At 46.1% G+C, this 14,066-nt stretch overlaps 1 protein-coding gene across 1 annotated transcript in view; it reads left to right on the forward strand.

Moving 5' to 3' along the window:
• The window catches only part of LOC141998856 (uncharacterized), a 131,121-nt gene extending 126,482 nt beyond the window's left edge, over positions 1-4,639 (forward strand). The window contains 4 exon segments of the mRNA XM_074971829.1: positions 2,908-3,088; positions 3,091-3,215; positions 3,217-3,922; positions 4,634-4,639. Coding sequence (XP_074827930.1) covers positions 2,908-3,088; positions 3,091-3,215; positions 3,217-3,922; positions 4,634-4,639 — 1,018 coding nt within the window.
• The last annotated feature ends 9,427 nt before the right edge of the window (positions 4,640-14,066 follow it).

The following is a 14,066-nucleotide window of genomic DNA, read 5'->3' on the forward strand; positions in this document are numbered from 1 at the left end:
AACTTGAGTCAAATGCCATCTATACAGTAATTTATAAAAATCTTTGTGAGCTACACAAATTGAAGATGTATATGTACATCCCCTTTCCCACTCTATCAATATCAATATCTTTGCCCATATCCCTCTCCCATCTTTTTATCTGGGTTGTTTTCCTATCAACATCTTTTTCAATCAAAATTGTATATATTTTAGAAATTAAACCTTCTGTTCCAGGTTCCTCCTGGATCAACTCCTTAAATGTGGTCAAAGGTCTAGACAGAGACATCTTGTATCCAGATTTCACAATAAAATGTTTGATTTATAAATATTGAAAATATGGGATCTTAATAATTATTATTAGCTGTCTCTTGGCATGATTTCAAATTGGGACCCAGGAACAGCTGTCCAAACTGAGTAATCTCAGCTCTTACCCACAATGCGTAGTCACTTTGATATTTCCTAGTGATAAATTCATGACTAGTAATAAAAGTAGCTAAGGGAGAGGGCCTCAGGTAAAGGAATTTTTAAAAAGTTGCCCAAAGCTACTAAGGTGGCCTGGATGAATGGGCGATTTTTTATTTTTGGTGACCTACATTTCTCTGTAACCTAACAGTTATTATCAATAGCTATATTTGAGATCTTGTCTTGTTCGAGTTTTACCCAGTGTGTGGATGGTCTATTGTTAACGCAATTGATCATGTCTTTGTATTGTGATGCATAATAATAATAAGCCAAATTAGGGAAAGCTAGTTCACCCAACTGTGTAGGTTTATTCAGTACTTTAGAACTCCCCCTTTGTCTTGTATGTTTCCATATGAATTTTAATAGTGCATCCTGCCATATTTTTAAAGCATGTCACGGATACCAACTGGGATGTACTGAAACAAAAATAACAACTTTGAGAGAACATTCGTCTTTTACAAGGCTACCCTACCTAGCCAAGAAATGTAATATTTGTTCAATTTGTCCAACTCTTCTGTTGTTGTTTTTTCCCACAGTGGAGCGTTGTTTGCCTTAAAACAAGTTTTTATTGTCTCTCTACAATATTTATTCCTAAATATTTTAAATAGAACTTTACCCATTTAAATTTATGTGGCTGACAGAAGTTTGTTTTGACCCTTTCAGGAATATTAATTCCTAAAATTTCAGATTTATCGCAGTTTATTTTGAAGCCTGACACCTGCCCAAATTCCAAAGTCAATTCTGTTCTATCATTTTTAATGATGCTTCTGGATCCTGCAAATATAACAAGATATCAGCATACAAAGCTATTTTTGTGTTCTAATCCAGAAGACATTTTGATGCTTTTTACCAAGGGGCTGTTTCTTCCATTTATGGCAAATGGCTCCATTGCTGGAGCAAACAAGGTGAATAAGGGACAGTTCTGTCCCTTGCCCCTAGACAAATTAAAAGTTGGGGATTGATGATCATTAGCCAAGGCAACTGTGCGAGGATGAGTATACAGGGCCAATATGCCTGTAGAAAACTCATTTCCAAAACCATACCTTACCAAATATGTCTGATGTATTTCTCTCCAGCCAGTTGAATGCTTTCTCACCATCCAAACAAAGCAGCACACAGGAAAAATCGCTAGAATTAACATTATAAATGAAGGCTAAATTTATAGGTTTATATTAGACCTAATTTCTGATGCACCGATTTTGGTTAATTGATTTCTGGTCTCACACTGCTGTTGTTTGCTGGGCATGATTTTAACACAGTCCTTGAGTTATAGCAGTAACCTTTTTTGTTTGGACTAAGTCAGTCTTCCTGTCTCTCTCTTGCATCTTTTCCCATCAATGTTTGTTATTATAGGTTACTGTGACATTTTATGAACTTTCACTCACTCTTCATGGTCAAGCTCACAATTAGGGTAAATTATCACAACAGGGGATGACATGTGCCAGCACGTTGCACAGGAATAAACTTTCGCGTTGGGCAGTGGCATGTCCCAGCTGCTTCAGAACCATCCAATAGTCACAGTAACAAGACCTGTAACTTCATACACATTTTCAAATATCAATAACAAAGGCCCTACCAATTTCATGGCCATGAAAAACGTGTCACACAGACTGTGAAATAAGCCCTTCCCTATGAAATCCAATCTCTCCCTGCTTCTTGGAGCACTCCAGGCAGGGGGCTCCTAGCTCCAGCTGGGCTGGGGAGGGACAGGACTTGTTCATCCCCTGAACAACCGCTCTTGGGCGGGGCTCAGACCCACCTCCACCTCCAGGAACCTCCTGTGGCAGGAAGCTCCACAGTTTCTGCATTCAGAGTTCAGCTCTGAAGGCAGCACAGAAGTGAGGGTGGCAATCCCGTGAACCCCCTACAACAGGTTTGCAACCCCCTATACAATTCCCTTTTGGGTCAGGGCCCCCATGGTTACAACACCGTGAAATTTCAGATTTAAACATCTGAAAACGTTAAATTTAGCAGTTTGGTAGGGCCCTATCAATAACTTATTCAAATTAAGAGGCAGATACACCATGTGAGAGTGGGTTTTGTTTAATATAAATTGTTATAAAATTCAATCTCACTTATTTTGTTGACATTTTTAAAAAAATTAAACTTGTATTGATGAGTTGTTGTTGTTGTTTTTTAAATCTTGGCCTTTTGAATAAGAAATTGGGAATAAGGAACCAACCTTAACCTGTGGAATATTCTTTGCATTAATAATTCACCCTCATCTCACTTGTTTACTTTCTCCTGGAACAGGATTTCTTCTTCACAAATCTGACATGATCTCCAAGATGGAACAAGGGGAAATGCTGTGGGTCCCGGATCACCGGGGCTTCTTCAAGAAAAGGGAGATCTTGAGAGGTACCTGTGCAGATGAGGAGTCCTTTAAACCGACTCAGAAACAATTCTTGAATGATGGAAACAGCTTGGATTCCAGCAGAGAATCTCCATGGGAGAGAGAAAAACCACATGCACCGAGTGCGGGAAAAGCTTCAAACGGAGATCAGACCTAACTAGACATGAGAGAATCCACACAGGAGATAGACCCTATAACTGTCCCGACTGTGGGAAAAGCTTCAACGATAGCTCAGCTCTTACTTTACATCAGAAAACCCACACAGGAGAGAGACCGTATAAGTGCCTCAACTGTGGGGGAAAAACTTCACTCGTAGCTCACACCTCACTGAACATCAGAGAGTCCACATAGGAGAGAAATCCTATAAATGTCCCGACTGCGGGAGAAGCTTCAGTGTGAACTCAGGCCTCATTCGACATCAGTGTGCACACAGGAGAGAAACCTTATAAATGCCCTGACTGTGAGAAAAGCTTCAATGTGAGTTCATCCCTTAATACACATCGGAGAATCCATACGGGCGAGAGACCCTAAAGATGCCCTGACTGCGGGAAAAGCTTCAAGGAGAGATCAAGCCTTATTAACCATGAGAGAATCCATACAGGAGAGAGACCCTCTAAATGCCCAGACTGTGGGAAAAGCTTCAACCAGATCTCAGTCATTCTTCTACATCAGAGACTTCACACAGAAGAGAGACCCTATAAATGCCCTGATTGTGGGAAAAACTTCCATGTGAGCTCAGCCCTCATTCGACATCGGAGAATTCACACAGGTGAGAAACCCTATAAATGCCTTGAATGTGGGAAAAGCTTCAATGTGATTTCATCCCTTTGTACACATTGGAAAATTCATGTGGGAGAGAAACCATATAAATGCCCTGACTGTGGGAAAAGCTTCAATATTAGTTCGTCCCTTATCACACATCAAAGAATCCATACAGAAGAGAGACCCTATAAATGCTCCAGCTGTGGGAAAATCTTCAATATTAGCTCATCCCTGATTAGACAACAGAGAACGCACACAGAAGAGCGACCCTATAAATACACTAACTGTGGGAAAAGCTTCACTCAGAGCTCATACCTTATTAAACATCAGAGAATCCACATAGCAGAGACACCTATAAATGCCCCAGTCAGTAGCCATAGTAGAAATAAGGCATTTCCTGATTTTCCTCCTACATCAGTGACATTTGGTTCCCAAGTGTCTGGCTTCCCCTCTCTGGGGTGAGGATACAGCAGCAGACAAACCTGAACTGATGAGTGACTCTCGTTCTGTCTGTCTAGCACACCCCAGGCAGAGCAGAATACCTAATCCACTTTGTCTCTTTGCTGCAGCCCCAGCAGCTGAGCGGATGTGCCTCTCCGCCTGCTACCTGATGGGCAAAGGAAGAGAAGAGAACTCCTCTGGAAATTCCCTCTCTCCTTCCCTGCCCTTTCATGGAGATTAGCAGAAGAAACCTTGGGCCCCGTATTCACTCTAGAGACCTGTCTCCATCTCTCTTCTTCCACCAGCCCATGGGCTGGGCTCCCACACTTAACTGGAGTTGTTCCCTGCAGTGGGGTGTCCCTGAGGGCTGGTAACCCCTTCTCTCCCCAAATCCCCCAGGGTGCTTGGTTCTCAGGGGATCAGATGTTAACAGACCAGGAGGGATGGATGATGGGCAGGGAATGGAGGAGTTTAATGTTTGGGGCTGATGGAGATGGGAACCAGAAGCAGTCAGATGCAGGGTGTTGGGGTATCCAGTGTGTGGGGATCATGGAATAAGAACGGTGGGAAGGGATGGGATTAGGAAGGTACTTCTCCTATAATTCAGCCCCTCTGCCCCTTTCCCTGTCCTTTCAGTATTAAGAAAGCATCACTGAAAGGGACACAAGAACTAGGGGTCACCAAATGAAATGAATAGGCAGCAGGTTTAAAACAAACAAAAAGAAGTATTTCTTCACACAACGCACAGTCAGTCTGTGGAACTCTTTTCCAGCAGATGTTGTGAAGGCCAAGACTATCACAGGGTTCAAAAAAGAACTAGATAAATTCATGGAGGATAGGTCCATCAATGGCTATTAGCCAGGATGGACAGGGATGGTATCCCTAGCCTCTGTTGGCCAGAAGCTGGGAATGGGCGACAGGGGATGGATCACTTGATGATTGCCTGTTCTGTTCATTCCCTCTGGGGCACCTGGCATTGGCCACTCTCAGAAGACAGGATACTGGGCTAGATGGACCTTTGGTCTGACCCAATATGCTTGTTCTTATATGATTTCCAAAGGGACACATGGGCCAGGCCCACCTCAGCTTAGCCTCCAAAGGTTTGTCTAGAGTAAGAAAAGTGGTGAGGGTTAGCTCGCATGTTTCCCTCTGATCCTGACCAAACCTCCAGAACTTTTCCTATCGTAGACCATCCCTGAGCATCTCCTCTATATTGTTGCCTCGTTAGCAGAGTGACTGAGTCGCTCTTAAGATTAAGTATGCTCTTTCAGGACAGAGTGACTCATTCCCAGTTATTCTCACATTGATCTGAATTACTTTTTGTACCCTTTCTTCTATTTCCAAGATGTTTAAATATAACACAGAGCAGGAGCAGGGCTACATAAATGTGTTGTTTCAGAATCTGTGATACCTGAAGGTGATGGGGTGAGTCAAAGGGATTCCATTCTTCCCCCAGTGGCACTGTGATTCCCCTTTTTCCCCAGCAGCATTAAACTCTATGGCTCAGACAGAAGCTATCTTATCTCAGTGCTACCCCTTCACCTCCCAAAGAGTCACATTCCCCAGTGTCCTCAGCTTTCCATGCTTAGGAATCACACTTGGATTTCTCTGATTCTAAATTAGAGTTAAAGCTGGAGATGAATGTGTCACTAACCCAGAGGGGGGATTCAAATTAATCCCCAATGCAGTGTGACCATTCTGAGTTTAAATCCCGGTGTCCATCAACAGAAGTGGCTTCTGGGCTTTTATTTGCCAAACTTGCTTATTTGCCCATGGGAAGGTTTTGTTTATTTTTTTGGTGGGATTTTTTTTCTTCATTACAATGATGCTAAAACTTTTGTAAATAACATGACCTAATAGTGATGGATTGCTGAGTGGTGGCTTAGAGGAGAACATGATGTGAAAATCTATTTTGATTTCGAGTCATCAGATGTAACATGCTCTGGGATGAAATTTTATATGAACTTCATATCCTTCCCCCTGTAACGTGGGTTTCTCTCTCTTTCCTGAAGGCCGATATTAGTTTTGTTTGACAGGCTAGAGCTGATACTTATTATGGTTTTCTTGAAACAAATTAGCACGGGTGAGAATAGTCATTTCTTCTATTTTTTTCCTTTCCCCAACCCTTTGCCATGAGATTTTAGTGTTTTTCGAACAATGGGAATGATAAATAACCATTGGCACAAACACTGATGGGCAAATGTCAGAGTCACCATCTGAAAGGCAAAGAATGACACAGAGCAGGAGATGACTGCATGATCCCTGCAGTGCATGAGATACAGCCAGGTGGGGAAGAGTGGGGGAGATACAGCTCTGGGAAAGTGCAGCGTTTGTACAGCTGATGCTGAGATCTTGGAACTCATTACACAGGGGACAGAGAGACAGGAAATAGCCTTGCGGGGTGAAGCCATCACTGAAATGCAAAGAGTGTAAATAACATGAGAAGAGGGGTGAGCAAGGGTGTGGGGGGCGGCAGGGGGGGCAGGGGTTACCAATTTCTGGGATGAGGTTGGGCAGAGGTGGGAAGGAAACGGGGGTTTTCAACAGGTCTGTGTAGCCCTGAAGTCAGGCCTACCCAGTCACCAAGGCCACAGGGAGGGGAAGACCCTCATAGCCCAGCAGGGAACCCTCCCCATCTACCACAGTGTCCTGTGTTGGGATTAAAGGCACTTAAACATGATCATTGCCTCGCTCATCCCACCCACACGAAGGGACTTTTAGATTCCTCTGCGATCCACAACACTCCCGCTCAGCTTCCACCTAACCCTGTAGGTGCCTAAACTGCCTGGACTCCTATGTTACTGCTGTAAATGTTCCTTTGGTGCCTAAGAGAAGGCGCCCTGCTGCCTATCTCTAGCTGCTCTGGCGCTTATCTCGTGCTGAAGCTCCAAGCCAATCCTCAAATTGAGGGAAGATGGGTGCTCTGCTGCATCTCCTGCCTGATCCAGGGGGTGTGCTCTGAGGATGCCTAACTCCCCACAAAGTGGGAGGAGAACTATCACCTTGCACCCAGGGGTTAGGTTGCACATCAGGCGTGGAAGAAAACCTGGTTCCAGTCTCCCCTCTGTCTGGGGAGGTGAAGGGATCCATATAGGGGTCTCTCACCCCTCCAGTGACTACACCAACCACTGGATTATAGAGTCATTCTTATTCTTTATCAGGACTGGTTAATATTCAGTTATTGAATGAAATGGAAACAATTTCTACAAGAGAGACCCACATCAATTGGGTATTGCTACCCAATTCCTCGTACCTCTATGCATTCTGCAATCTGTGTTTTGAACTAATAATGATACTTTTATTCTCTAAAAGTAGAAATGTATTAAGTGGCAAAAAGCAGTGCAGAAAAACAATGAGCAAAAAAGTGCAGGCAATGTAAACAAAGCTTTAACATCAATTAATAGAGTGGAACTTTAAAATTGGAAATGCAGCAAACGTTTCTGTCCATTTCAGCAAACAAATGCAGGCTGCTGTGGCTACACATGGGCAAACCATGCTTTGCACAGGTCAGTGTACGTGAAGCTGTGGTTTCCCTTGCTGTCCCCCAGCATGGAGTGGTAGGGGTTAGGACGTGGCCTGAGATGCCACGTGAAATGTTGGGGATGTAGGGAGCTGCTAGCATGGAGTTCTCCAAGGACTGCAAAGGGTGGGGAGTCTGGGATTTTTGGACCTTTAGGTCAACCGGTGTCTGCAGCATTTGGATTTGTGGCCTGAGAAGATCTATGATGTCCTGGTTCATCTCCTTCTCCTTCTCCTGCTAGGATTTCTCTCTTCTTTCCTCTCTTTACTTCTCCCTATTCTTGGTCATATTGGCCCTCCAAGCCCTTTGCTCACAGGCCAGTGCAGCACTGGCTTGCAGGACCTTGCTGAATATGCCCTCTCTAGTCCTCTGCTTTCTCTTCATCAGCGTTGGGCATTCTGTGGGTGTGGAGAGGACACCCCTTAAGGCTGCAACGGCAGAAGCTGCTGATTAAACACAGACATGTCATTGGATTTACAGTCACAATGGAAAGGGAGAGAGAGGGCTCAAAACGCCCATCCCTTATTCCCAGAAATGCTTTTAATAAGAAAAATTTATTGATACTTCAGCTGTGGAGCGCCTCTGCACTGCACCGCTCTCCAGCCCCAGTCATGGTGCGTATGGCCCCACCAGTGGTGAGTGAGGAGATGGGGGGAGGAGGAATTTTGGTTCCATGAAGCAATAAAATTTCAGACTCTGGTCCATGGGAACAAGTGCAAGGCAATGCCATTGAAGATTGGCAGGATGTTCCACAGGTGGTGGTTTAAGCTGATCTCTTATTCCTGAGGGTAACAAAGGACCAGAAAGCATAGCTCCTACTGATGTCCTGAAGCTGCCTGGGCCTGTATGCCACTAGCCTGTTTACTGAAATGGTGCCAACTGAACTCATCATGGATTGGCGTGGCAAAGTGTCCTACCACAGAGGAAGAAATAAGGCAGCCCTCCCTAGAAGCCTTTGGGAGAGGATTTCAGAGCATCCTCATAAAAGTTTAATCGAGATGTCTCAGGAGGCTACAAAGGAAATCCCTATGTACATAAACAAAGTGCCCCCCTTCCCCTATGCTTAACCTAGCAGCGGAATAAAAAGCACGTGTCAATTCTACCTCTGCTTGTTGTACCTCTACTTCTTGTATGAATAAAACAATGAAAAGTCAGGACCTGTGGCTTGTTATCTTGGGGATGGGCCAGGCACCATCTTAAATTTAAACACTGTAAGGAAAAATGCATAGTCACGCTTTCCCAGGGTACCTTCCCATGCCTTGGGCCCATCCATGCTTGCCTGGCAGACTGGCTAGACTGCTGGTGGTGTCTTCACCAGGCCCTGGCTCGTGGCTTGGCTGGAGCCTCCTACTGCGTTTCCTCCCCCTCCCCCGACGCCCTCCTCCTCCCTGTTCATGGCAGGGGTCTCTGTCTTGGGCTCCTCTGAGGTATCCACAGTGGTTTTGTGGGGTCTTTTCCAAAGCTGGCATGATGCTCAGTGTAACAGCTCAGCACCAGATCGGGCGTTGCTCTCCCTTGCCTTGTGGTACAGCTGATGCAGTTCCTTTGATTCCATGTGGCATTCCTGCTGATCCCTGTCATATCCCTTCACCTGCATCCCTCATGCAATCTGTTCGTGTTTCTGCAGCTGCTCCATACCTGGACTTGCACAGCCTCTTCTCCCCCACAGGCCCAGGAGACCAAATACCTCCAGTCTACTCCCAGCGGGAGCACATTTAGTGCATGGCACATGGTCAGCTGCACACAATGGCAAGCTCCTTGTTGTCCTTGCCAAGGAGGACAATCAGGAAAAGGCATTTCAAAAACACGTGGGAGGTTTTGAAAGGGGTGGTGGCTTCCAGTCTCTGTGACCCTTGGGCAGTAGGGTTTACAACTGTGACCATATCTGTCACTATCATAGGGAATGGGGCATTCTGGGACAGCTGCTGGAGGACTATGAGGTCGACAACAGGTCATGAAACAGAAAATATCATATTGCCTCTGTATAAATCTATGGTACACCCAAATATTGAATACTGCATGCAGATATGATTGTCTCATCTCAAAAAAGATATATTGGAATTAGAAAGGGGCAACAAAAATTATTAGGGGTATGAAACAGCTTCCATATAAGGAGAGATTAATAAGACTAGGACTTTTCAGCTTGGAAAAGAGACAACTAAGGGGGGATATGATAGAGGTCTATAAAATCATGACTGGTGTGGAGAAAGTAAATAAGGAAGTGTTATTTAATCCTCAGAACACAAGAACTAGAGGTCACTGAATGAAATTACTAGGCAGCAGGTTTTAAAACAAACAAAAGGACGTATTTCTTCACACAACACACAGTCAACCTGTGGAACTCTTTGCCAGAGGATGTTGTGAATGCCAAGACTATAACAATGTAAAAAAAGAACTAGATAAATTGATTGAGGATAGGCCATCAATGGCCATTAGCCAGGATGGGCAGGGATGGTGTCCCTAGCCTCTGTTTGCCAGGGACTGATTACTTGATGATGACCTGTTCTGTTACCTCTGGTGCACCTCACACTGGCCACTGTCAGAAGACAGGATACCAGACTAGGTGGACCTTTGGTCTGACCCAGTCTGGCCGTTCTTATGTTCATGCAGTGCCTACACTCACACTGTGTCGACTGCAATAGGCTGATTATGGCTCCATGCCATTTGGGAAGGTGATTTACTGAGTCACTGTGATGGGGCACTTACGATGGCCAGAGACAAATTTGAGTGTAGACACATGCACAAATGAGTCAACGTAAGGCGACTTGAGTTTACCTAACTTTGTAATGTAGACCAGGCCCTCCAGACAGAAGTTGTGTTTTCTATCTTTGTTATTCTTTTCTCTCCCCTTTTTTGTGTATTTTGTCTGAAAGGAAGCAGAATGAAATTCCACTGACATGCACCGCTTCAGCCCATCCCAAGTAACATGTTTTCTTTTTCACCAAAGGGACAATTAATACCATCTTTAATACCATCTACAAATCTATCAAATAGAGGATTTCCCCTATAAAAGACCCTGTACAGCTAAAGGGAATAAAGAATATTGTTACAATGGAATTAAGCCAGCAATAACTTGACACCAAGCCTCATACCACACAGTCAGGGCATTTAAAGGGCTTCACCTGTGTGTGGATTCTCTGATGTCTGATAAGGTTTGAGTTGTGACTGAAATTTTTTCACACTTGACAAATTTATGTGGTATTGAGGCTGATCTCTTGTGTGGTTTCTTTCACGTGAAAGAAGATCTGAGCTCTGGATGAAGCATTTCCCGCAGAGGAGGCATTTACAGGGTCTCTCTCTCTGATATTCTCTGGTGCTTAATAAGGTTTGTACTGTGACTCAGACTTTTCCCACACTCTGTGCATTTATATAATGTTTCCTATGTGTAGTTGCTGATGTGTAGAAATCTCTGACCTTTGAATGAAACATTTCCCACAGTCTAGGCATTTGTAGGGTCACTTTCCTGTGTGTGTTTTCTGATGTGTAATAAGCTCTGAGCTCTGCATGAATCTTTTCCCAGAGTCACAGCATTTATAGGGTCTCTCCCCAATGTGTGTTCTCTAATGTCTAATCAGGTGTGAGCTCCAACTGAACCTTTTCCCACATTCGACACATATTTTTTCCCTCTTCTATGTGGTTTCTCTGCTGGCCTGTGGTTTTCTTGTGGTTCAAGGATCCTCTCCTACAATGAATTAATTTACCCACTTTCTTCACTGAGTGCTTTCCCAGCTGTATCTTTAAGCTGTGCTGGTTTCCCCAGACTTTTCCCAGTGCACAACTGCTGGGACACAGAGAGAATTCAGACATCAGTGTCAGAGTCCCCAGGCAGTGCTCTTGAACTGCTCCCTACGAAGCCAGTCAGGACTCGGGTGAGGTCTCCTCTCTGTGAGCAGACTGTCTTCAGGAAAAACAGCTCACACAGCTTCCACCTTCCTGGGTCTGACCTTGGAGCATTCAGCATCCTCTGCCCCTCCGTGCGCTTCCCACAGCGAGTCCGCCCAGGTGGTGTCCTGGGGAAGCCAGAGGGCCCTGCACCCCAACTCCGCAGTCAGACGTGACTCTCAGCCAGCCAGTAAAACAGAGGTTTATTAGATGACAGGAACCTGGTCTAAAACAGAGCTTGTAGGTACAGAGAACAGGACCCCTCAACCGGGTCCATTTTGGGGGGCAGTGAGCCAGACAACCACATCTGCACTTCACTCCATGTCCCCAGCCAGCCCCAAACTGAAACTCTCTCCAGCCCCTCCTCCTCTGGGCTTTGTCCCTTTCCCAGGCCAGGAGGTCACCTGATCTTTTTGTCTTCAACCCTTTAGCTATCACCTTGCAGGGGGGAAGGGCCAGGTCATCAGTTGCCAGGAAACAGGGTGTTGGCCATTCTCTGTGTCCAGACCCCTGCACACACCTGCCCTCTAGGGCTCTGCAATGACCATACACCCTTATCCCGCCACCTAGATACTTAAGAACTGCATAGGGAAAACTGAGGCACCCCCACAATATTCAGAGAAAACATTAAGAACAGTCCCATTTCATCACAGTCATTGCCTGTGCCATAGGCACCAACTCTGTGGGTGCGCTGGGGCTGGAGCACCCACGGGGAAAAATTTGTTGGTGCTCTGCACCCACCGGCAGCCAAGCTCCCCGCCCTCACCTCCTTCTCCCCCCCCAGCGCGCCATGTCCCCACCCCTCCCCCTCCCTCCCAGCGCTTCCTGCCCCTCTGTCCCCTAACAACTGTTTGGCAGCGCTTAGGACTTTCCGGGAGGGAGGGGGAGGAGCGGGGACGCAATGCCCTCAGGGGAGGAGGTGGAGAAGAGTCAGGACAGGGGCGAGGACTTGGGGGAAGGGGGTGGAATCAGGGTGGGGCGAGGGCAAGGCAGGGGCGGGGCCAGGGGCAGTCGGGGGGTCGAGCACCCACCGGGCAGAGGGGAAGTTGGCACCTATGGCCTGTGCTAGGGTTAAAGGAAAGAAAAGGGAAATTGCAAAGAAGGGAAACAACATAATACCTGTTGGGGAAACTGAGAAATTAGATTCTGCTTCCACATCTCTTCCAAACACCCAGAGGGAAGTAAAGTTGGGAATGGAGATCCTGGCAGCTGTCAGTCGGACGGGTGGGAAACCATGAGTGACAGCTGCCAGAAGACACCACACTATAACTAGTGCAAAGCAGACAAATGGAGCTGATGTAGCAGGGGGCCAAGCATCAGGATGTCTCACGTGAATTCATAACTTACCAGCGATAAAAACATTAAGGCTCTAATTCAGAAAAATGGCCTAGTTTGGGGCACCTGCATTTCTCTTTCCCAACTAGAGAACTGCAGGGCAGGTGCTCCAGGGCTGTTTAGCATCCACAGCTGCAGGTGGAGTCAGTGGGAGCTGCAGGTGCCCAGGCCCCTGAGAACCAGGCCCCAGGTGCCTAAAGGTCAGCACCCAATATCTAGACCCTAAACTAAAGGCAACTTGTTAAATCTGGACCAAGCCCCTCACTGTGCTCTGGTCCTGTATGGCAGCTTGTCTGGGCCAAATGGGCTGTAGGAAAGGAGAAAGCCCCTCTCCCATGCTGAGAGTTCCCTCCCCCACAGCAGCTGCAGGCACAAGGCATGTTCCTGAGAGGGCTGGGAATGAAGTGGGGGTGGTGAGGGTGGGGTGGATGAGGCATAAAGGGACATGGGCAGTGTAAAGCTGGGCCTCTGGTACTCTGCACGCTGGCTGAGAAGAATGGGGGCCATTGTCATAGGGATGTAACTCTGGCTGGCTTCAGAACTTCCTTAGCCTGAGCCAAGGTCTGCACCGGCCCCTGCAGGTACGGAACAGCGGAGTCACAAATTGCCTCCCCTCTCTCCTTTAGCCGGTACAGGGCAGAATCTGGCCCACTAATCTAGCTTTCCCCCGCCTCAATTTTCACATTGATAAAATTATTTTATTATTATTCCTATTTCTGCGAATGGAGGACGAGGGCCCCATAGTGCTGCTCTCTGTAGAGACGCTGAGTAAACAGACCCAACGGCTCACAATTACAGCCAGGATTTCACGAACACTTAACATCCCGTTAGTGTCAAAGGGACCAAAGAGGTTAAAGTTACTTTTATGCCAAAGTCTTTGCAGGTTCTGGGTCTAGGTTATGACAAAAAGCAGTAAGTCAATGAGACAAACCAACCGGGGTCTGAATGGTGTGTGTGTGTGTGTTGGGGCGGGGGGGGGAGATGATGAGGGAAAAGTAAATCTCTCTCACAGATTGTTTGTCCTAGGATGGTTGTGATGCTCATGGATATTGGTTCCATTGCTGGGAGGTGCCTGAATGAGAAAGGAAATAGAAGGTTTTAGACCTTTTTATATTAAATACCTGAGTGTGTCTCGGTCTGTTTCTGTGTCATCATTAAAACGCAATTCTATGAGTTCAGAGTGGTGATGCTGTTATAAATATGAAAGCCTGAAATCTCGTCTCTTTTATCTGTCCCCCCTGCAGACACTCTGCCGTCTGCACTGGAGACAAAAAGAGGGGAACCCCTAGGAGCACACAGAGCGGGTGAGATTTCAGGTGGAGATTGTCTTAA

The sequence above is a fragment of the Natator depressus genome, chromosome 14, assembly GCF_965152275.1.
Source record: "Natator depressus isolate rNatDep1 chromosome 14, rNatDep2.hap1, whole genome shotgun sequence".
NCBI classification, from domain to species: Eukaryota; Metazoa; Chordata; order Testudines; family Cheloniidae; genus Natator; species Natator depressus.